Here is a 25,224-nt window from a genome sequence, read left to right as displayed (position 1 = left end):
AAACTCTTACAAATGGACAGGGGGGTGGAGATTTGAGACAGCTCTCATTTTTTAAAACTATGACCAAAAATACATTTTGCCTGACAGGAGCACTAATACTTTCTCTACTCTTCTCATCAGGACTCATAGTAGATCCAATGGTCCACCATAAATGACTGCAATTCCGGTTTAGTGTTGTAGTTCTCCCCTGATACATATATTGTTGTTGGGGATGTAACATATCTTTTATTCTGTCTTTTTTTACAGGTTCATTTTGTATGATAGTTTGAGTGTGGTGGAATCGGCCTGACTCACTTATGTGACTCTGTAACTCCCTCGTTGTCTTTAAAAGAAGGTCTCCATTATGTCTTCCCAATGCCCGAGGTCTAAATTTAAGACACCTCAGCTCTGCACTATTATAAAAAGTTCTCTTTAAATGTCTAATATTTCTTCTTGAAACTCCTCTGACAGAAAATATTGGCCCTTATCATAGTTTAGATTACGAAGAGCCACCGAGCCCCATACTCCAATTACCACAGAAAGGTTTCACCACTAGTTACTCGTTTTTAACTGATGGAGACTATTGAGTTTGATCATTTCAGTAGATGTGTTATTGTCTATAGTCACAGTTTTTGACTCAAGTGATCCTCTAATTTAACCTCTTCCTGCAGCCAGTTTTGTGTTCCTAGTCAGGCTCCATTTTCAAATCAGACGTGTGTCACTTTATGTGGTGATAACTTTGTAATTCTTCACAAAGGATAATAGGAAACAAATGGACCTTACAAATTATATTCCAACTTCTCTTGAATTTGACAATACCCTATATACAGCTGTACACTACTGTCTGGGCACATGGCAGGTTAAGAAGGGAAGGAGCGACATTTAGCTATTGTATTGCTGATCTTGCTGGAATAGTTTTCAGACACAATGTATTGGGGGCGCTGTTCATGGTCACCTGACAGCTCAAAAGATGGCCACCACTAACAGGCTTGGTGCTATATAATCCATTTTCCAGATCCCAGGGACTGCCTTGCTTATCCCCAGAGGAGATGGAACACACCATTTAAAGAAGCCTTAATATAATAAAATGACAGAAAACCAGAGCAGTAGAAATCACCATAAAGTAGCTTCATTTTGAAAATTATAACCCTCAGTGAATTAATCTATAGGAGAAGTGAATATTTTGACTCCACAATCACTTTCCAGAAATTAGCACGCAGTGGATGTTGAAGGGTGAAAATTACACATTTGCCATTTTATTACCCAACACATAGTGCCCAGATTGTGCTCTAGGAGACGCACACCGTAAATTAAGTGGGTTCTTCTCACTATAATAATGCCAAATACATGGTTGCTAAATATTGTTTAGGCACACTTCAAGGCTCAGAAGGAAGGGGGAGATTTGACTTTGGGAGACCGGATTTTGCTGCATTGGTTTATGGATGAGTAGAAGTTTTTATTGGTATCATTTTTGCCTACATAACATTTTTTGATGGCTTCTTATTCCATATTTTGGAGACAGAATGAACAAACAGTTGAACACTACGCTCTACTGGTTCATTCTGTGAGGTTTTCACTTTTCACTGTCATTCTGTCAATAACTTGCCATTTCTACAGACATTTAAGTAGAAATGTTCAAAAATGTAAATTCAAGGATATTTCATTCAAAATTATTAATTGTTTTTTTTCTTGGCAGATGACTGTACCTGGAGATCAGAGAGACCGGAGATTTTTAAATCGGATGATCTTGAGATCTTACAGGATACAATTGAAGTTTATGCCATTTCTCCAGATATCCCATCTTCCCTTCAAAGCAAAGATCTATCATCTAAGCCTATGGAACAGATCCTGTCTTCTGATTCATTACCGACTATGAAGGAAAAAAATCAAAATAAAAAAATAAGCATTAAAAAACGAACTGCTCCTAAAGGAAAGAGGTCATTTTCACTTTCAGAAAATGGAAATAGTTTTACCCTCGAAAAGTCTATTCTTAAACATCAAAAAATACACACAGCGGATAATAGATTGTTTTGTTCCAAATGTGGCCGAAGTTTTAACCAGAAATCAGTTTTTGTTGCGCACCAGCGAACTCACATAGCGGAGAAGCCTTTTTCATGTTCAGAATGTGGGAAATGTTTTAACCGGAAATCACTTCTTAATATCCACAAGAGAACTCACACGGGGGAGAAGCCTTTTTCATGTTCGGAATGTGGGAAATGTTTTAACTGGAAATCAGCTTTTGTTAGACACCAGAGAACTCACAGTAAGGAGAAGCCTTTTTCCTGTTCAGAATGTGGGAAATATTTCAACCAGAAATCACTTCTTAATATCCACAAGAGAACTCACACGGGGGAGAAGCCTTTTTCATGTTCAGAATGTGGCAAATGTTTTAACCAGAAATCAGATTTGATTAAGCACCAGAGAACCCACACAGGGGAGAAGCCTTTTTCATGTTCAGAATGTGGGAAATGTTTTAACCAGAAATCCACTTTGGTTAGTCACCAGAGAGCTCACACAGGAGAGAAGCCTTTTTCGTGTTCAGAATGTGGGAAATGTTTTAACCAGAAATCAGCTTTGGTTAATCACCAGAGAACTCACACAGGGGAGAAGCCTTTTTCATGTTCTGAATGTGGGAAAAGTTTTAACCAGAAATCAGCTTTGGATAGACACATGAGAACTCACACAGGGGAGAAGCCTTTTTCCTAATCTTTTTTTTTAATCCAATACATTTTTATAGATATTTTTTTATTAGTTTTTTTTTTTTACAAACCAAGAAACCAGTACATACAGTAATAAAATAACATACCATAGGATGACATACATGCATCTCTCCTATATATCCTTTCAGCTTGCCCATTACCGTCTGATAACTTGCAGTCACTATATCTTACAATTAACATTCCACATTCTTGAAATTTCTTATATAACCATACTATTGTATTAAACATTATGATCCTATACACTTATAGGTGTGCTATATTACTGTTAAATATGAATTATGGATATTCATTTTTTAATCTGAATTCTATATAGATCAGCCTCGAGCTAGGTTTTGCTGACAAGACATTCAGGCTATTCTTGTCTTTTTAGCTCAGTGTAAGTTAGTGCCATAAGCAGAACAACAGGTGCTGTGAGGGGCCAATATAACCCACACAGGGTGGGGGTCTCGGGGTCTCTTTTCCATTCTACATTACATGGCTCAGTCCTAGGATCTAAGAGCTGAAGAGACAGCTGATATGTAGGCCCTGACACACGTGCTGGACACAGACAGACGCAACCTACCATTCAGGATCCCAGGAAAAGATAGGTGAATCTCAACTAATAGGCTAATTATGGACAAATGGAAAATCACTTTGTAACTATTTCACCTATTTTATGTAACTGCTGGAATTATTCTTTTTAATGGACAACCCAAGAATAAATAATATATTCTTTGAACAATCGCATCTGATAAACAGTCCTATCTATATATAAATATACAAAAATAATTATATTTAACATTTTGGCGAGCCCCCAGTCCTGAGTTTTTTTGTGCTTTCAAGTGGCTTCCTTCTCCTTGAACAAGGTGGGGGAGAGGAGGAAAGCTTTTGCTGAACACCTGTTGTCCAAGTGTCGGGAAATCCACTAACTTTGTCACAAGAATCAGAAATAACCTACAGATGATTGAGGACTGATATATTCTCCAGATGGATTGACAGGCACCAGAAGTACTACAAGGATCAGAAGTACACTGATGACCAAACCCCAGTGTAAAGGAGAATCTGAGAAATCTGAAGTTAAGGAAAAATATGGATATTATTTCTTCTTTTCTAAGCAAAGTAAACTAAAATTAAAGGCTACTGACGAGACTGACTTAGACGTTTTGTGGCTTAGCTTATGCGCAGAATGTGAAATGGAGAATTTAAAATTAGATTCTAAGCTGGTGTCCTTTTATAGAGACAAAGAGAAGTTGAAAAATATTTTACAATTGGTTGACATTTCACAAACTTGTGTCAGAAAAGTCAAAGCATGACTCTGTAATAGTGTAAAGGATACTAATGATGTTACTGATTCTGACTGTAATGTGGAAATTGAACAGGATAACAGCTACTGAAGGTGACCGTCTGGTGACAAAGAGACTGACATGGGAACGGACAAAAGAGAAACTGACATATTAAGTGATGTAGGAGGAGACATGATAATTGACTCAAGTGATGTAGGAGGAGCTTATGTACAAAGACCATTAAAACTAGAAGAAAACTTAAAAGCTACACAGGCCCAATTCCAAATTAAAGTTAGGAAAAATTTGTTAAAATTATAAAAAATCATGCCAAAATCCATGTCTGTACAGGGTGGGCCATTTATATGGATACACCTAAATAAAATGGGAATGGTTGGTGATATTAGCTTCCGGTTTGTGGCATATTAATATATGGGAGGGGGAAAACTTTTCCAGATGGGTGGTGACCATGGCGGCCATTTTGAAGTCTGCCATTTTGGATCCAACTTTATTTTTTCCATGGGAAGAGGGTCATGTGACACATCAAACTTATTGACAATTTCATAAGAAAAACAATGGTGTGCTTGGTTTTAACGTAACTCTATTCTTTCATGAGTTTTTTACAAGTTTCTCTTTGTTTACAGCCATTGATATGTCACAGAGGTTAACACTTGAGGAGTGGATAGAAATTGTGTTGATGTCTGGTGAACGCGCAGTACTCAGGTCATTGCAGCAGATTCAATGCAAGACACCCTATGAGACCACCCATCTCCCATGCTACAGTTACCAAACTGCTTGCCAAATTTCGTAAAACAGGTTCAGTGAACATCCCTTCAGCGGATATTAGCTACTCACAAATGGCACCCTTGCAAAATCCAGCTGCTGCAGCATCTCAACGAGGATGACCCAGATCAACGCACTGAATTTGCAGAATGGGCAAAACAAAAATTGGAACAGCATCCTCAGTTTACACAGAACATTATATTCAGTGATGAGGCAAACTTTTTGTGAATGGTGAAGTTAACAAACAAAACCACCGCTATTGGTCTGACACTAACCCACAGTGGATAGATCCCTCCAAGACTGTTGGAACACAAAAAATGATAGTATGGTGTGGTATATGGGGTACAAAGATAGTGGGGCCATTCTTCATCAATGGAAACCTCAATGCCACTGGATAGCTGAAATTGCTACATGATGATGTGTTGCTTTCTTTATACACTGAAGATGGCACGTTCCCTGAGTTTTTCCACCAAGATGGTGCCACCACCACATTATGGGTGTCAGGTCCAAGCATTCCTACATGAACAGTTTCCTGGAAAGTGGATTGGTCATCATGGGCCAGTTGAATGGCCACCAAGGTCTCCTGATCTGACCCCCTTAGACTTTTATCTTTGGGGTCATCTGAAGGCAATTGTCTATGCTGTGAAGATATGAGATGTGCAGCATCTGAAACAACTGATACTGGATGCCTGTGCTAGCATTTCTTCTGGGGTGTTGCTATCAGTGTGTCAAGAGTGGGAGAAGAGGGTTGCATTGACAATCCAACACAATGGGCAGCACTTTGAACACATTTTATAAGAGGTCATAAACTTGTAAATAACTCATGAAAGAATAAAGTTTTATGTTAAAACCAAGCTCACCATTGTTTTTCTTATGAAATTCTCAATAAGTTTAATGTCACATGACCCTCTTCCAATTGAAAAAAATAAAGTTGGATCCAAAATGGCCGACTTCAAAATGGCCACCATGGTCACCACCCATCTGGAACAGTTTTCCTCCTCTCATATATTAATGTGCCACAAACAGGAAGTTGATATAACCAACCATTCCCATTTTATTTAGGTGTATCCATATAAATGGCCCACCCTGTATATACAGTTGTGATCAAAAGTTTACATACTCCGGCAGAATTTTTCCTTTCTTGGCCTTGTTTCAGAGAATATGAATGATAACAAAAAAAACTTTTTCTCCACTCATGATTATTGGTTGGGTGAAGCCATTTATTGTCAAACTACTGTGTTTTCTCTTTTTAAATCTTAATGACAACCAAAAACATCCAAATGACCCTGATCAAAAGTTCACATACCCTGGTGATTTTGGCTTGATAATATACACGACTGTTGCTTAATGTGGTAATTATATTATGTGATTTGTTCCAACTGTTTTCATTGGCACATTTTTATTATTTTATAAAAACCTGTTCATTGTGTAGCTATGCAGTGATAAAGAACGCAAGTGAGCGTTCGAAACGCGTCTTGCTCCCCTTCCCTGTCTATGCAACCTTTGTAATTTTTGCAAGTTTTTAATGGATGAAAAATAAAGAAAGAATTATTTTACCAGACTCTGGAACAACTATCCCTTTTTTTAGCATATTCTGGTGTGGAATCACCTGGTTCCGTGCAAGCTAGATTATAAGTATTGGGTGAGCTGGCTTTCCTTTTACTATATGTGAATTCCTATTTTCAGTTGGTGTAACTTAAAGCTTGTAAGCCGAGTAGAGAGAATTTCCAAGACATTTCTATCTTTGCAAGTAAAGGAAATAGTTATATGTATGTGGGGAATATTCAAAGAAATATAAAGATATTAAATTTAATAGTTTACAATGCTCATTGATAATTAGGATATAATAATTTTGTGTTAAAAACATATGTATTCATACCTTTGCATGTTGAATGTATGGTTTGAATAGATCTAGGACAGAGTGAAATGACAGATGAGTACATGAGCAGCTGCAAAATCCCCCCCCCAAAAAAAAGTTTTTATGTGAAGTAATAGAAATACATTTCATTCTGAGAATATTATGATACATAATTAAGTATTATCCACATATATATATATATATATATATATATATATATATATATATATATATATATATATAATCTTTAGTAATTATTATTTCTTGATTTAGTTTATAGTGGATAAGTGCAAGCACACATCAAAATGATTTATAAAGGAAATTTACATTTAGAATAATTTAGAATAATTTTCCACATTATAATTTTATAGTATTCAAGGTTAATATTTTTTAATGGTTACCTAGATGAGTACACACATCTTCAGACAAATATATGCTACACATTGATATGAAATGTATGCAAAATATTTATAAAATAATTATTTTTAATTTTGGTGAATTATTTTATAAAATATTTTTTGGGCATTAAGGGGGAAAATGTGTTTTTGATCCTGATTATATAATCACTTTTGATCAATACTTATTTTTCACACATTTTAATAAAGAAGAAATATTAATAAGGTACAATGGTATAACTAAGAAGGGTATTACATGCGAAGTTGCATAACTTACCGTAGTTTTCGGACTATAAGACACACCTAGGTTTTAGAGAAGGAAAATAGAAAAAAAAATGTAAGCTAAAAATGTGGTCACGATGCACTGTTAAGGGAGAGTGGGTCTGCTGCTGACACTGGAATAGGGGCAATGTCCCCCAATTCTGATAATATCCCCCATCCTGGTAGATATGCCCCCCCCTTCCTATTATACGTGGCTCCCATCCCGATCTTGATGTGCATGGCACCCCTCCATCCTGGTATGCATGGCACCCCTCATCCATATCCTGGTATGCATGGCACCCCTCATCCCTATCCTGGTATGCATGGCACCCCTCATCCCTATCCTGGTATGCATGGCACCCATCATCCCTATCCTGGTATGCATGGCACCCCTCATCCCTATCCTGGTATGCATGGCACACCTCATCCTTATCCTGGTATGCATGGCCCCCTCATTCTTATCCTGGTATGCATGGCACCCCTAATCCCTATCCTGGTATGTATGGCCCCCTCATCCTTATCCTAGTATGCATGGTCCCCCTAATCCCCATCAGGCTGCACATAAAAAATAAACACTCCTACTCACCTTTCTTCTCTTTCCTCCAGCGCTGCATCCTGTCTGCCCGCACTGATCTCAACATGTGACGTCATGCGCGGCTCACAAGGAGAGATCAGCTGCCGGAAGTCACTGCTCCCCACGTCGGGACTGTGTGCGTGGGGAGCAGTGACTTAAAGCTCCTTAATAGCCGGCACACAGCGTAGTCGCAGTTCATGCTCCTTAATAGCGGCACACAGTGTATCAGCAGCTCGGCTCCTGCTGCGGCCGGGCGATCGCGTGTGCCCACTGTTAAAGAGCATGAATATTCACCCCCTCTCCATGCCCATCAATATTTGATAAAGTAATGTCTAGTACAAGAATATTGCTTCATTAAATATAATGATATGGTTCCACTAAAAGAAAATATTTCAATTTTTTGAGTAAATACAAGTCATTCATTCATTCATATATTTATTCATTTTGGTTCAAGAGTATACATTCTTTGGTATTACTGGTTTAATCAATATCTCTAGTTAATAAAGATATAAACACTTGTTACATCAAAACACACTGACACCTATGGGTTGGAAAAGGAGGTAATTACACCTATGATATGAAAAAATGTTCTATCACATGAAGAACCTGATTAATAATTATTTTCTATTATTGTTTTATTATTCCAAACATCATTGATATTAATATTTTGAAAATAATTAGATGAATATTACTGATTGCTATGGTATGCTGTGATATTATAGGTTAGGAAATTGCCAGATTTGGTATTAGATTAGGGAATGAAGACTTCAATCAAAATACTGCAATTATTAATTTTATCTTAATAAAGACTTTCCATATTTCTAAATCTAAAGAGATTCTCAAAAGTTACAAGAAGAAACAGACGCTATCCAGAAGTATCAGAAGGTAAAATTGCTGAATGCTGAGTGATGATAGATGTGTCAATTCAATACATTCACACCACTGACCACCAGGATTACAGAGGACGATGATCCTAAATGAACTGTGTTGTGTTCAAGTTTTCATCAAGTTCCAGTGGTTTCTTATCTAGTGTTGAGCATTCCGATACTGAAATATCGGGTATCGGCCGATATTCGCGGTATCGGAATTCCGATACTTAATTCCGATACTTTTAGCATATCGTATACCGGAATGCAATGAGCCAGTTTCATTTTATTCAGCCAATGAGGATCCTAAGAAGTGTGGGCACATCCTGTTAGGCATGTAGGCATGTTAACTAATGGCATGGCTGTGATTGGCTGCTGAAATGATGTCATGATGCACTATAAAAGCCTCCGCCGCCATTTTGAGCTCACTCTGCTGTGAATTCAGTTAGGCATAGGACGCTGTTGTTCTGAGGGACAGTTTTAGCTACCTATCTGCTCTATTCTGCTTTACCCAAGCTACTTTATAAATCGCTGTGCCTTGCAGCGCTAGTGCACAGTTCTCTGTGCTGTTCACCGCTGTCTGCAAGGTCTGTGTGTGTGAGTGCAGCTCACGCTGTAGTGTGTGCTTCAGCCACGTCTGGTTGTAGTGCGCTCAGCGTGTGTCACTGCCTCATACATTGTCCTTTTTTGCTAATTGATCATTTTTCCTGATTTCTCCTATTAGTGTGGTGGTTCCATCCGTATTCAGCTAAATTGGTTCCAAATACTCTATATAGGAGTAGATAGAGAAATTTTTTTTGTCTTGCAGCACTAGTGCACAGTGCTCTGCATCTGCACTGTTCACGCCTGTCTGCAAGGTCTCTGTGTGTGAGTGCAGCTCACGCTGTAGTGTGTGTAATTGGAGCAACTTTAAAATCTGTAGTAGTGTGAATGTGGACAGAGCAGGAGAAATTGACGTACGCACAGCAGGGGAACAGCTGACGTTACTGAACCCCAATAACACGGCAGCCAGTGTTGACTGTGCAGACGGCACTTCTGAGCGCCAACTGGCGGTGTTGGAGCTCAGGGATAATGCTGAAAACAGAGGAGCCAGAGGTGTAATTGGAGCAACTTTAAAATCTGTAGTAGTGTGAATGTGGACAGAGCAGAAGAAATTGCCGTACACCTCGTACACACGCGGCTCCGCTCCGTACACCCGTAAACGCGCGGCTCCGCTCCGTACACACGTGGCTCCGCTCCGTACACACGCGGCTCTGCTCCGTACACCTCGTACACGCGCGGCTCCGCTCCGTACACCTCGTACACGCGCGGCTCCGCTCCGTACACCTCGTACACGCGCGGCTCCGCTCCGTACACCTCGTACACGCGCGGCTCCGCTCCGTACACCTCGTACACGCGCGGCTCCGCTCCGTACACCTCGTACACGCGCGGCTCCGCTCCGTACACCTCGTACACGCGCGGCTCCGCTCCGTACACCTCGTACACGCGCGGCTCCGCTCCGTACACCTCGAACACACGTGGCTCCGCTCCGTACACCCGTAAACGCGCGGCTCCGCTCCGTACACCTCGTACACACGCGGCTCCGCTCCGTACACCTCGTAAACACACGTCTCCGCTGCGTACACCTCGTACATGTGCGGCTCTGCTCCGTACACCTCGTACACACAGCTCCGCTCCGTACACCTCGTACACACGCGGCTCCGCTCCGTACGCCTCGTACACACGCGGCTCCGCTCCGTACGCCTCGTACACACGCGGCTCTGCTCCGTATACTCGTAAACGCGCGGCTCCGCTCCGTACACATGGCTCCGCTCCGTACACCTCGTACACACGCGGCTCTGCTTCGTACACCTCGTACACACGCGGCTCCGCTCCGTACACCTCGTACACGCGCGGCTCCGCTCCGTACACCTCGTACACGCGCGGCTCCGCTCCGTACACCTCGTACACGCGCGGCTCCGCTCCGTACACCTCGTACACGCGCGGCTCCGCTCCGTACACCTCGTACACGCGCGGCTCCGCTCCGTACACCTCGTACACGCGCGGCTCTGCTCCGTACACCTCGTACACACGCGGCTCCGCTCAGTACACCTCGTACACACGAGTCTCTGCTCCGTACAAATGGCTCCGCTTCGTACACCTTGTACACACACGGCTCCGCTCCGTACACCTCGTACATACGCGGCTCTGCTCCGTACACCTCGTACACACACGGCTCGGCTCCGTACGCCTCGTACACACACGGCTCGACTTCGTACACCTCGTACACACGCGGCTCCGCTCCGTACACCTCGTACACACGTGGCTCCGCTCCGTACACCCGTAAACGTGCGGCTCCGCTCCGTACACCTCGTACACACACGGCTCCGCTCCGTACACCTCGTACATACGCGGCTCTGCTCCGTACACCTCGTACACACTCGGCTCCGCTCCGTACACCTCGTACATACGCGGCTCTGCTCCGTACACCTCGTACACACACGGCTCGGCTCCGTAAGCCTCGTACACACGCGGCTCCGCTCCGTACACCTCGTACACGTGCGGCTCTCCTCCGTACACCCGCGGCTCCGCTCCGTACACCTCGTACACACGCGGCTCCGCTCCGTACACCCGTAAACGCGCGGCTCCGCTCCGTACACCTCGTACACGCGCGGCTCCGCTCCGTACACCTCGTACACACGCGGCTCCGCTCCGTACACCTCGTACACGTGCGGCTCTGCTCCGTACACCTCGTACACACGCGGCTCCGCTCAGTACACCTCGTACACACGAGTCTCTGCTCCGTACAAATGGCTCCGCTTCGTACACCTTGTACACACACGGCTCCGCTCCGTACACCTCGTACATACGCGGCTCTGCTCCGTACACCTCGTACACACACGGCTCGGCTCCGTACGCCTCGTACACACACGGATCGACTTCGTACACCTCGTACACACGCGGCTCCGCTCCGTACACCTCGTACACACGTGGCTCCGCTCCGTACACCCGTAAACGTGCGGCTCCGCTCCGTACACCTCGTACACACGCGACTCCGCTCCGTACACCTCGTACACATGCGGCTCCGCTCCGTACAGACGAGGCTCCGCTCCGTACACCTCGTACACACGAGGCTCCGCTCCGTACACCTCGTACACACGAGGCTCCGCTCCGTACAAATGGCTCCGCTTCGTACACCTCGTACACACACGGCTCCGCTCCGTACACCTCGTACATACGCGGCTCTGCTCCGTACACCTCGTACAAACGCGGCTCCGCTCCATACACCCGTAAACGCGCGGCTCCGCTCCGTACACCTCGTATACACGTGGCTCCGCTCCGTACACCCGTAAACGCGCGGCTCCGCTCCGTACACCTCGTACAACGCGGCTCTGCTCCGTACGCCTCGTACACACACGGCTCGGCTCCGTACGCCTCGTACACACACGGCTCGACTTCGTAAGCCTCGTACACCTCGTACACGTGCGGCTCTCCTCCGTACACCCGCGGCTCCGCTCCGTACACCTCGTACACACGCGGCTCCGCTCCGTACACCCGTAAACGCGCGGCTCCGCTCCGTACACCTCGTACACACGCGGCTCCGCTCCGTACACCTCGTACACACGCGGCTCCGCTCCGTACACCCGTAAACGCGCGGCTCCGCTCCGTACACCTCGTACACACGTGGCTCTGCTCCGTACACCTCGTACACGCGCGGCTCCGCTCCGTACACCTCGTACACGTGCGGCTCTCCTCTTTACACCTCGTACACACGGCTCCGCTCCGTACACCTCGTACGCACGGCTCCGCTCCGTACACCTCGTACACACGCGGCTCCGCTCCGTACACCCGTAAACGCGCGGCTCCGCTCCGTACACCTCGTACACACGCGGCTCCGCTCCGCACACCTCGTACACAAGCGGCTCCGCTCCGTTCACCTCGTATACAAGCGGCTCCGCTCCGTACACCTCGTACACACGCGGCTCCGCTCCGTACACCTCGTACACACGCGGCTCTCCTCCGTACACCTCGTACACACGCGGCTCCGCTCCGTACACCCCGTACACACGCGGCTCCGCTCCGTACACCTCGTACACACGCGGCTCCGCTCCGTACACCTCGTACACACGCGGCTCCGCTCCGTACACCTCGTACACACGCGGCTCCGCTCCGTACACCTCGTACACACGCGGCTCCGCTCCGTACACCTCGTACACACGCGTCTCCTCTCCGTACACCTCGTACACACGCGTCTCCTCTCCGTACACCTCGTACACGTGCGGCTCTCCTCTTTACACCTCGTACACACGGCTCCGCTCCGTACACCTCGTATACAAGCGGCTCCGCTCCGTACACCTCATACAGACGCGGCTCCACTCCGTACACCCGTAAACGCGCGGCTCCGCTCCGTACACCTCGTACACACACGGCTCCGCTCCGTACACCTCGCACACGTGCGGCTCCGCTCCGTACACCTCGCACACGTGCGGCTCCGCTCCGTACACCTCGCACACGTGCGACTCCACTCCGTACACCTCGTACACACGCGGCTCCGCTCCATACACCTCGTACACACGCGGCTCCGCTCCATACACCCGTAAACGCGCGGCTCCGCTCCGTACACCTCGTACACACACGGCTCCGCTCCGTACACCTCGTACACGTGCGGCTCTGCTCCGTACACCTCGTACACACGGCTCCGCTCCTTACACCTCGCACACGTGCGACTCCGCTCCGTACGCCTCATACACACGCGGCTCCGCTCCGTACGCCTCGTACACACGCGGCTCCGCTCCGTACACCTCGTACACATGGCTCCGCTCCGTACACCTCGTACACACTCGGCTCTGCTCCGTACACCTCGTACACACGCGGCTCCGCTCCGTGCACCTCATACACACGCGGCTCCGCTCCGTACACCTCGTACACACGCGGCTCTGCTCCGTACACCTCGTACACACGCGGCTCCGCTCCGTGCACCTCGTACACACGCGGCTCCGCTCCGTACACCTCGTACACACACGGCTCTGCTCCGTACACCTCGTACACACGCGGCTCCGCTCCGTGCACCTCGTACACACACGGCTCTGCTCCGTACACCTCGTACACACGCGGCTCCGCTCCGTGCACCTCGTACACACGCGGCTCCGCTCCGTACACCTCGTACACACACGGCTCTGCTCCGTACACCTCGTACACACGCGGCTCCGCTCCGTGCACCTCGTACACACGCGGCTCCGCTCCGTACACCTCGTACACACACGGCTCTGCTCCGTACACCTCGTACACACGCGGCTCCGCTCCGTGCACCTCGTACACACACGGCTCTGCTCCGTACACCTCGTACACACGCGGCTCCGCTCCGTGCACCTCGTACACACGCGGCTCCGCTCCGTACACCTGTCTCCTTGGGCAGTTCCTTTGAGCTCATGATTCTCATTTGGTCTGACATGCACTGTGAGCTGTGAGGTCTTATATAGACAGGTGTGTGCCTTTCCAAATCAAGTCCTATCAGTTTAATTAAACACAGCTGGACTCCAATGAAAGAGTAGAACCATCTCAAGGAGGATCACAAGGAAATGGACAGCATGTGACTTAAATATGAGTGTCTGAGCAAAGGGTCTGAATACTTATGACCATGTGATATTTCAGTTTTTCTTTTTTAATAAATTTGCAAATATTTCTACATTTCTGTTTTCTTTCAGACAAGATGGGGTGCAGAGTGGACTTTAATGAGAAAAAAAATGAAGTTTTTAGAATTTACCAAATGGCTGCAATGAAACAGAGTGAAAAATTTAAAGGAGTCTGAATACTTTCTGTACCCACTGTATATAATATTTTCCCTAGCGGGGGTTTCCGGTTCTTCCCCCTAGGATGCAAGTCCTCCTGACAAAGTTTATCAAGGCTCGCTGGGCCGCCATCACTTCAACCAGCCTTGCCCTGCTTGTTGTAGTAGCCTGGACCAACCCCTGTACCATATGTCAGTGCTGGAAGCAGCAGCCTGGCTCACTTGCGCCTCCCACTCTTAACTGTAGCCGTATACTCCCGAGAGGAATCTCCTCGCGGATCTTCGGTGCTTATCCAACTGTGGGCATTTCTCATACCCGAAGTACTGGGGTCTAGTTCTCTGGCCTTGACTGGCGTAGCTATGACTTCGGCTCTTGACCGGCGCAGGTCTGGTTCTTGGGCTTCAGCTAGCATAGACTGGATTCTGGGACTCATCTGGCACCGGCCGGGTTCTGCTTCCCGGCGCACCACAACGCGCTGCCTTGGGTTTTACCCCCGCCTGGTTCCTCGGCTTCAGATTCCCCTGCACATATCGTGCTCGATTCTTTGCTTGGCAACAAATCTGCTCCCATTTTGGGGAGCTGGCCTTTTATGTCAAGAAACTGTGTCATCAAAGTCACCTTACCCGGTGAACCATCTAGACTCCTTCCTGAAACTCGACCTCTTCCCATTGGTTCTGGAGGGTTCCGCTTGGACGACAGATGGCAATCTTCTTATACAAATGCTGCACAACACTGAGGATTTTCTCTTTTTATGGCGCACAATCTTACACTCCTTATGCAGTATGTATGATGCCCCTCACACAGTATAATGTTCCTACAGTACTGCCATCTCTCATACAAAAGATAATATTTCCATAGTTCCACCATCCGCCCCACACACAGTATAATGTTTCCACTGTACAACCATCCCTCACACACATTATAATATTCCCACTGTACCACCATTCCCACCACACACAGTATAATGTTCCCACAGTACTAGCATTCCCCTAGCACAAAGTTTAATGTTCCCACAATACCACCATCCTTCCATGCACATTATAATGTTTCCTGAGGACTGCCATCCCCCACTAACAGTGTAATGTTCCCACAGTACTGCCACCTCCCCACACACAGTAAAATTTTCCCACAGTACTGCCTCCTACATACACAATATGGTACTATCTACCCCACGGCTAATTAATAAATACTTACTTAGCCCCATTCTTGGTGCAGATGCTAATAAACCCAGGACCTATGAGATATTTGCGTATTACCAAATTACTGTAGGGGTAAATAAACCCTAAATAAAGGATTAAAAGCATTAAAACATGATTTATCTTTAAAAGTGGTATATCAATTTAAAATTTCGCCATATCTCCACTATGACTGCAGGAAGAAAGAGCAAGAAGCTGTTAAGATTTTGGACATAGAAGTGGCCAATTTATTGGTACCTATTGGACCTATGGTGCTAAAGCAAAGGCTTTAAAAGGTAAGTGACTCCATTTTTTATTGCATTATAACTAGTGTTGAGCGATACCTTCCGATATCGGGAAATATCGGATCGGATTGGATCGGACCGATACCCAAAAAGTATCGGATATCGCCGATTCCGATACCGGAAACCAATGCAAGTCAATGGGACAGAAATATCGGAATGAAAATAAACCCTTTCTTTCCTTGTAGGTTAATTCTACATGAAGGAAAACAACTAAGAATAATGTAGAATGTATTGGGGGAGGTGGGGGAGACAATAAAGGCATGGAGGTTTAGCCCAATCAAATGGAATAGCAGGAATTAATATATTTTTTAAGACGTTCTGAGTTACGAAATATTGACTATGTTAAGTATTTTTATATTTTGTCAGATATTTATGTTTCATTACTTCCATGCTCTTCACCTTCTTTTTTAGTTCTCCCACACTCTCTCCTTCATCATCCTCAGCATCAGCATCTTTTTCATCTTCTTCTTCTTCACCTTCTTCATCTTCTTCTTCTTCACCTTCTTTTTATTATTCTTTTTTTTTACATTCTTCATATTCTTCTTATTCAACTATTAATCTTCTTCATATTCTACTTCTTCATCTTCATCATATTCTTATTTGTGGCAGGCATTCCTGTAGTTGTTATCTATAAAAGTTTGAACATTACACCTTTCGTTCTGCGTGTCACAAAAGATTTACAACAGGATTTGTCTGCGTTCAGTTTGGCCTGCAGCAGCAGGTCTTTTCCAGGGGCACCACGAGGAGAAACGGACTCACCCCCATACACTGCTTAGTCATCTTCTGCTTATAATTTAGATATTATCTTTTGTTCTGATTTTTTGTCTTATGCTTAATGTTCTTCCGCTTTTTGTTCTGCAGCTTCTTGTACTTCTGCTTCTTGGTTTTCTGTCTCTTGTTCTTCTGTATCTTGGTGGTTGTCTTCTTCTTCTTTATCCTCTTGGTCAACTTCTTCAGGGTCATCTTCTTGGTCTTCTTCGGGGTGGTCTTCAGGGTCGTCGTCTTCGGGATCCTCGTCTTCAGGGTCGTCGTCTTCGGGGTCCTCGTCTTCTTCGGGTTGGTCTTCAGGGTCCTCGTGTTCAGGGTTGTCGTCTTCGGGGTCCTCGTCTTCTTCGGGGTCGTCTTCAGGATCCTCGTCTTCAGGGTTGTCGTCTTCGGGGTCCTCGTCTTCTTCGGGTTGGTCTTCAGGGTCCTCGTCTTCAGGGTCCTCGTCTTCAGGGTCCTCGTCTTCAGGGTCCTCGTCTTCAGGGTCCTCGTCTTCAGGGTCCTCATCTTCGGGGTCCTCGTCTTCGGGGTCCTCGTCTTCGGGGTCCTCGTCTTCAGGGTCCTCGTCTTCTTCGGGTTGGTCTTCAAGGTCCTCGTCTTCGGGGTCCTCGTTTTCAGGGTCCTCGTCTTCGGGGTCCTCGTCTTCTTCGGGGTGGTCTTCAGGGTCCTCATCTTCAGGGTCCTCGTAAGGGAGATCCAGAGTGATTACCAAGAACCATTTCAAAAAGCTTGAACTTGGAAATGTAGCAGAAGGTACAGCTACCGAGGACCAGCTGACGGTACTGGAATTCAGTTACTAAGCAGGAGGTACCTGTGCCAGAAAGCACTACCAAGGGCCAGCAGACGTTGGTGGAACTTGGATACCGAGAAGGAGGCACCTAAGCCAAAGGCACTGCCGAGAACCAGCTGACGGTACTGGAACCCGGATGGGTAGTAGAAGGTACAAGAGCAAATGGAACTAACGAGGACCAGCTGACGGTACTGGAACCCGGATGGGTAGCAGAAGGTACAAGAGCCAATGGAACTACCGAAGACCAGCTGACGGTACTGGAACTCGGTTACTAAGCAGGAGGTACCTGTGCCAGAAAGCAGTACCAAGGACCAGCAGACGTTGGTGGAACTTGGATACCGAGAAGGAGGCACCTAAGCCAAAGGCACTGCCAAGAACCAGCTGACGGTACTGGAACCCGGAGGGGTAGCAGAAGGTACCCATGTAAAAAAAAGTTTCAAGGCCGCAAGCCGGCCGCAGTTACCAAAACCCACAGTCCTACAGGGGGTGCTTGTCCTATTGGCACTATGGAACCAGCCTTCATTGCCAGATCCCGCAGCCCACATAGGAGTCACCTAAACTGCAGGCACCATAGAGTCGGCTAACCCGACCGCAACACGACAGGACAATGCATTGGAGGCAAAGTGACGTTGACACTACCCGGAAACAGCTGGCGTGCTGGAACCAGGCTGGGCAGGAGGGAGTACCCGTGCCAAAGACACTGCTGGGAAACAGCTGGAACCCAGGGTAAATAATAAAAACAGAGTGGAGCCAGAGGCGTAATTGGAGCAACTTTAAAATCTGTAGTAGCGTGAATGTGGACAGAGCAGGAGAAATTGCCGGACACACAGCTGGGGATCAGCTGACGTTACTGAACCCCAATAACACTGGAGCAAGCGTTGACTGTGCAGACGGCACTTCTGAGCAGCAACTAGCGGTATTGGAGCCCAGGGTAAATACTAAAAACAGAGGAGCCAGAGGTGTAATTGGAGCAAGTTTTAAATCAGTAGTACAGTGGATGTGGACAAAGCAGGAGAATTTGCCGGACACACAGCTGGGGATCAGCTGACGTTACTGAACCCCAATAACACTGGAGCAAGTGTTGACTGTGCAGACGGCACTTCTGAGCAGCAACTAGCGGTATTGGAGCCCAGGGTAAATACTAAAAACAGAGGAGCCAGAGGTGTAATTGGAGCAACTTTAAAATTTGTAGTAGTGTGAATGAGGACAGAGCAGGAGAAATTGACGTCCGCACAGCAGGGGTACAGCTGACGTTACTGAACCCCAATAACACGGCAGCCAGTGTTAACTGTGCAGACGGCACTTCTGAGCGCCAACTGGCGGTGTTGGAGCTCAGGGATAATACTGAAAACAGAGGAGCCAGAGGAGTAATTTGAGCAACTTTAAAATCTGTAGTAGTGTGATTGTGGACAGAGCAGGAGAAATTGACGTACGCACAGCAGGGGAACAGCTGACGTTACTGAACCCCAATAACACGGTAGCCAGTGTTGACTGTGCAGACGGCACTTCTGAGCGCCAACTGGCGGTGTTGGAGCTCAGGGATAATACTGAAAACAGAGGAGCCAGAGGTGTAATTGGAGCAACTTTAAAATTTGTAGTAGTGTGAATGAGGACAGAGCAGGAGAAATTGACATCCGCACAGCAGGGGTACAGCTGACGTTACTGAGCCCCAATAACCCGGCAGCAAGTGTTGACTGTGCAGACGGCACTTCTGAGCGCCAACTGGCGGTGTTGGAGCTCAGGGATTACAGTTCAGGTGGTAGAAACATGAACACAACAGGAGACCTGGATACTGTTGCCAACCAATTACTTATTCTGGAAGAGGACTGGCAAATTCATGAGAGATCCAGGCCTTGTTCATTTTGAGAAAAGTAAGCCGGTCAACGTTATCGGAGGATAGTCGCATGTGACGGTCTGTTAGTACACCACCTGCGGCACTAAAGACGCGTTCCGATAATACACTAGCAGCAGGGCAAGCTAGCACCTCCAATGCATACTGACTAAGCTCTGGCCATGTATCCAGCTTACAGACCCAAAACTTGAAGGGAGAAGAGCCGTCTGGGAGTACACTGAGAGGGCAAGACATGTAGTCTGTCACCATCTGACGAAAACGTTGCCTCCTGCTGACTGGAGCCGTCTGTGATGGTGTAGACATTTGTGGCGGTGGGGACACAAAACTTTGCCACATTTGGGCCATACTGGTCTTGCCTTGTGCTGAGGCTCTGCTTCTGCTCCCTCTTTGTGCAGAGCTTCCTCCACTGCCTCGAAGCACTGAGCTGCTTTGTAAAGCACTAGCAGCACTGCTCTCGGTTGGAATGGAGAACATGATGGAATGCACCAGTGCGTCTTGGTACTCCCGCATTTTACGCTCCCGGTTCAATGGTGTTATGAGTAGTGTTGAGCGATACCTTCCGATATCAGGAAATATCGTATCGGATTGGATCGGCCGATACCCAAAAAGTATCGGATATCGCCGATTCCGATACCGGAAACCAATGCAAGTCAATGGGACACAAATATCGGAATGAAAATAAACCCTTTCTTTCCTTGTAGGTTAATTCTACATGAAGGAAAACAACTAAGAATAATGTAGAATGACATGAAAAGCCGGCAATTCATCAGCGGCATACACCGGTACCCGACAATTTACAACAGAAAGAATAGAGCTTCACACATAGATTAGATAGATAGAAACATGTCAGTCACATATATATGAAGTACAGTGACAGTGTTGCTTACTGTACTTGTCATTTAGTGTAAAGGATTTATTAAAAAAAATATTAGTGTTTTCGTGCACCGTCTCTTTAAAAAAGCCGGCCGGCAATTCAGCAGCGGTACCCGACAATTTGGAATAGAAAGAATAGAGAATCACACATAGATTAGATAGATAGAAACATGTCAGTCACATATATAAGAAGTACAGTGACAGTGTTGCTTACTGTACTTGTCATTTAGTGTAAAGGATTTATTTAAAAAAATAATAGTGTTTTCAAGCACCGTCTCTTTAAGAAAGCCGGCCGGCAATTCAGCATCTGTACCCGACAATTTAGAATAGAAAGAATAGAGAATCACACATAGATTAGATAGATAGAAACATGTCAGTCACATATATATGAAGTACAGTGACAGTGTTGCTTACTGTACTTGTCATTTAGTGTAAAGGATTTATTAAAAAAAATATTAGTGTTTTCGTGCACCGTCTCTTTAAGAAAGCCGGCCGGCAATTCAGCAGCGGTACCCGACAATTTATAACAGACAGAATAGAGCTTCACACATAGATTAGATAGATAGAAACATGTCAGTCACATATATATGAAGTACAGTGACAGTGTTGATTACTGTACTTGTCATTTAGTGTTAAAATAAAGGATTTATTTAAAAAAAAATTGGCGTGGGGTTCCCCTTAATTCTAGGCTCTAGCGGAGGTTAAGCAGACAGCTGGGGCAAATGTTTGAAGCCTGGGAAGGGGGTAATACCCATGGAGCTTCCCAGGCTACTAATATCAGCCCCCAGCTGAATACCTAGCCTTTACTAGCTATTAAAATGGGGGACCCCCCCAAAAAAAATAACGTGGGGTCCCCCCTAATTTAATAGCTAGCACAGGCTAGGCAGACAGCTGGGGGCTGATATTAATAGCCCAGGAAGGGTGCCATGAATATTGGCCCCCTCCCAGGCTAGAAACACCAGCCGTCAGCCGCCCCAGAAATGGCGCATCCATAGGATGCGCCAATTCTGGCACTTAGCCTCGCTCTTCCACGCTGCCCTGGTGCGGTGGCAGGGGGTAATAGGGTTGGGGTTGATGTCAGCTTATAATGCCAGCTGACATCAAGCCCAGGTTAGTAATGGAGAGGCGTCTATAAGACACCCCCATTACTAACCCCATAGTCAAAGTTAAAAGAAAACACAAACACCCAGAATAAAGTCCTTTAATTGAAATAAAGACACAATTCTTTATTGTTCTAAATTAAACCATACTTACCATCACGCCCATTCCAGCTGAAGCCAACGATCTCCTGCAATAAAAGTAAAGTAATAAAGCAACCTCATCCTTACCTTTCCATGGTTCCCACGACAGCTTCAGCTCTGCTACATCGAGATGACAGGCTGGACCGCAGCAGAACTCTGCCATCCAGCCTGTCATCCCGCAGACACTGAGAAGCGCAGGCATGCTTGCGCTCCTCAGTGTCTCTCTGTGACGTCATCCAGATGAGCCGAGTTCATGTCCAATGAACTCAGCTCACCTCATGCACTTCACTGACAGCGTGGGAAAATTCTCCTGCACTCAGCGCTTCAGCGTGAGAATTCTCCCACGCTGTCAGTGACATACATGAGGTGAGGTCATGTCCAATGAACTCAGCTCACCTCATGCACGTCACTGACAGCGTGGGAAAATTCTCACGCTGAAGTGCTGAGTGCAGGAGAATTTTTCCACGCTGTCAGTGACGTACATGAGGTGAGCTGAGTTCATTGGACATGACCTCGGCTCATCTGGATGCCGTCACAGCCAGACACTGAGGAGTGGAAGTATGCCTGCGCTTCTCAGTGTCTGCGGGATGACAGGCAGGATGGCAGCGTTCTGCTGCGGTCCAGCCTGTCATCTCGATGTAGCAGAGCTGAAGCTGTCGTGGGAGCCATGGAAAGGTAAGGATGATGTTGCTTTATTATTTTACTTTTATTGCAGGAGATCGTTGGCTTCAGCTGGAATGGGCGTGACTGTAAGTATGGTTTAATTTAGAACAATAAAGAATTGTGTGTTTATTTCAATTAAAGGACTTTTTTCTGGGTGTTGTGTTTTTTTAAATACTTTACTAGAAATTCATGGTGGTCATGTCTAATATTGGCGTGACCCCATGAATTTCGGGCTTAGGGCCAGCTGATAATGCCAAGCTGGCCTTAACCCCTTTATTACCCAGTGAGCCACCGCACCAGGGCCCTGGATGAGTTGGGTACAGCGCCAGAAGATGGCGCTTCTATGAACGCGCCATTTTCTGGGGCGGCTGCGGACTGCAATTTGCAGCGGGGGTGGCCCAGAAAGCTTGGGTCTCCCTGCGCTGCGGATTCCAGCCCCCAGCTGCCTAGTTGTATCTGGCTGGGCACAAAAATAGGGCGAAGCCCCACGCATTTTTTTTTTTAATTATTTCATGAAATTCATGGAATAATTAAGAAAAAAAGGGCTTCCCTATATTGTTGTGTCCAACCAGGTACAAATAGGCAGCTGGTGGTTGGGGGCAGCCCATTCCTGCCTGCTGTACCTGGCTGGACACAAATATAGTGCGAAGCCCCACGTCAATTTTTTTTTAATTATTTCATGAAATAATTTTTTTAAAAAAGGGCTTCCCTATATTGTTGTGTCCGGCCAGGTACAAATAGGCAGCTGGTGGTTGGGGGCAGCCTGTTCCTGCCTGCTGTACCTGGCTGGACACAAATATAGGGCGAAGCCCCACGTCAATTTTTTTTAAAATAAATCCTTTATTTTAACACTAAATGACATTTGAGGAGTTAATAAAGATGCAGTCCCTAAATTATTATTTATTTTTTAATTAATTTTTCCCAAAACTTTTGACGTGGGCTTCGCCATATTTTTGTATGCCAGCCAGGTACAGCATCCAGCTTCTATGAACGCGCCATTTTCCGGGGTGGCTGCGGACTGCAATTTTCAGCGGGGGGGGGGGGGGGGCAGAAAGCTTGGGCCTCCCTGCGCTGCAGATTCCATCCCCCAGCTGCCTAGTTGTACCTGGCTGGACACAAAAATAGGGAGAAGCTTCACGTCAATTTTTTTTAAATCATTTCAGGAAATTCATGAAATAATTAAAAAAAATTGATGTGGGGCTTCGCCCTATATTTGTGTCCAGTCAGGTACAGCAGGCAGGAACGGGCTGCCCCCAACCACCAGCTGCCTATTTGTACCTGGTTGGACACAACAATATAGGGACGCCCTTTTTTTCTTAATTATTTCATGAATTTCATGAATTTAAAAAAAAAAAAACGTGGAGCTTCGCCCTATTTTTGTGTCCAGCCAGGTACAGCTAGGCAGCTGGGGGCTGGAATCTGCAGCGCAGGGAGGCCCAAGCTTTCTGGGCCCCACCCGCTGCAAATTGCAGTCCGCAGTCGCCCCGGAAAATGGCGCGTTCATAGAAGCGCCATCTTCTGGCGCTGTACCCAACTCATCCAGGGCCCTGGTGCGGTGGCTCACTGGGTAATAAAGGGGTTAAGGCCAGCTTGGCATTATCAGCTGGCCCTAAGCCCGAAATTCATGGGGTCACGCCAATATTAGACATGACCACCATGAATTTCTAGTAAAGTATTTAAAAAAAACACAAACACCCAGAAAAAAGTCCTTTAATTGAAATAAACACACAATTCTTTATTGTTCTAAATTAAACCATACTTACCATCACGCCCATTCCAGCTGAAGCCAACGATCTCCTGCAATAAAAGAAAAATAATAAAGCAACCTCATCCTTACCTTTCCATGGCTCCCACGACGGCTCCAGCTCTGCTACATCGAGATGACAGGCTGGACCGCAGCAGAACGCTGCCATCCAGCCTGTCATCCCGCAGACACTGAGAAGCGCAGGCATACTTCCACTCCTCAGTGTCTGGCTGTGACGGCATCCAGATGAGCCGACAATGAACTCGGCTCACCTCATGTACGTCACTGACAGCGTGGGAGAATTCTCCTGCACTCAGCGCTTCAGCGTGAGAATTTTCCCACGCTGTCAGTGACGTGCATGAGGTGAGGTCATGTCCAATGAACTCGGCGCACCTCATGCACGTCACTGACAGCGTGGGAAAATTCTCACGCTGAAGCGCTGAGTGCAGGAGAATTTTCCCACGCTGTCAGTGACGTGCATGAGGTGAGCTGAGTTCATTGGACATGACCTCGGCTCATCTGGATGCCGTCACAGCGAGACACTGAGGAGCGCAAGCATGCCTGCGCTTCTCAGTGTCTGCGGGATGACAGGATGGATGGCAGCGTTCTGCTGCGGTCCAGCCTGTCATCTCGATGTAGCAGAGCTGAAGCTGTCCTGGGAACCATGGAAAGGTAAGGATGAGGTTGGTTTATTATTTTACTTTTATTGCAGGAGATCGTTGGCTTCAGCTGGAATGGGCGTGACTGTAAGTATGGTTTAATTTAGAACAATAAAGAATTGTGTCTTTATTTCAATTAAAGGACTTTTTTCTGGGTGTTTGTGTTTTTTTTAAATACTTTACTAGAAATTCATGGTGGTCATGTCTAATATTGGCGTGACCCCATGAATTTCGGGCTTAGGGCCAGCTGATAATGCCAAGCTGGCCTTAACCCCTTTATTACCCAGTGAGCCACCGCACCAGGGCCCTGGATGAGTTGGGTACAGCGCCAGAAGATGGCGCTTCTATGAACGCGCCATTTTCCGGGGCGGCTGCGGACTGCAATTTGCAGCGGGTGGGGCCCAGAAAGCTTGGGCCTCCCTGCGCTGCGGATTCCAGCCCCCAGCTGCCTTGTTGTACCTGGCTGGACACAAAAATAGGGCGAAGCCCCACGTATTTTTTTTTTTAATTATTTCATGAAATTCATGGAATAATTAAGAAAAAAAGGGCTTCCCTATATTGTTGTGTCCGGCTAGGTACAAATAGGCAGCTGGTGGTTGGGGGCAGCCCGTTCCTGCCTGCTGTACCTGACTGGACACAAATATAGGGCGAAGCCCCACATAATTTTTTTTTAATTATTTCATGAATTTCCTGA

At 46.4% G+C, this 25,224-nt stretch overlaps 2 protein-coding genes across 2 annotated transcripts in view; both read left to right on the top strand.

Annotated features, from left to right (window-relative positions):
* Positions 1-5,603, top strand: part of LOC141182881 (uncharacterized) — a 49,309-nt gene extending 43,706 nt beyond the window's left edge. Inside the window, exon 7 of the mRNA XM_073661000.1 lies at positions 1,676-5,603. Coding sequence (XP_073517101.1) covers positions 1,676-2,685 — 1,010 coding nt within the window. The 3' untranslated portion in view covers positions 2,686-5,603. The remainder of the gene's footprint in view (positions 1-1,675) is intronic.
* LOC141182880 (uncharacterized) overlaps positions 3,713-25,224 on the top strand; it is a 47,222-nt gene continuing 25,710 nt past the window's right edge. The window contains exon 1 of the mRNA XM_073660999.1: positions 3,713-3,970. Within this exon, the coding sequence (XP_073517100.1) occupies positions 3,713-3,970 (258 nt within the window). The remainder of the gene's footprint in view (positions 3,971-25,224) is intronic.

Source organism: Phyllobates terribilis, unplaced genomic scaffold (genome assembly GCF_046119375.1).
Source record: "Phyllobates terribilis strain yellow unplaced genomic scaffold, ASM4611937v1 Scaffold_36__1_contigs__length_13169755, whole genome shotgun sequence".
NCBI lineage: Eukaryota > Metazoa > Chordata > Amphibia > Anura > Dendrobatidae > Phyllobates > Phyllobates terribilis.
The sequence above is the reverse complement of the archived record's forward strand: the minus strand, read 5'-3'. Positions and strand labels throughout refer to the sequence as shown.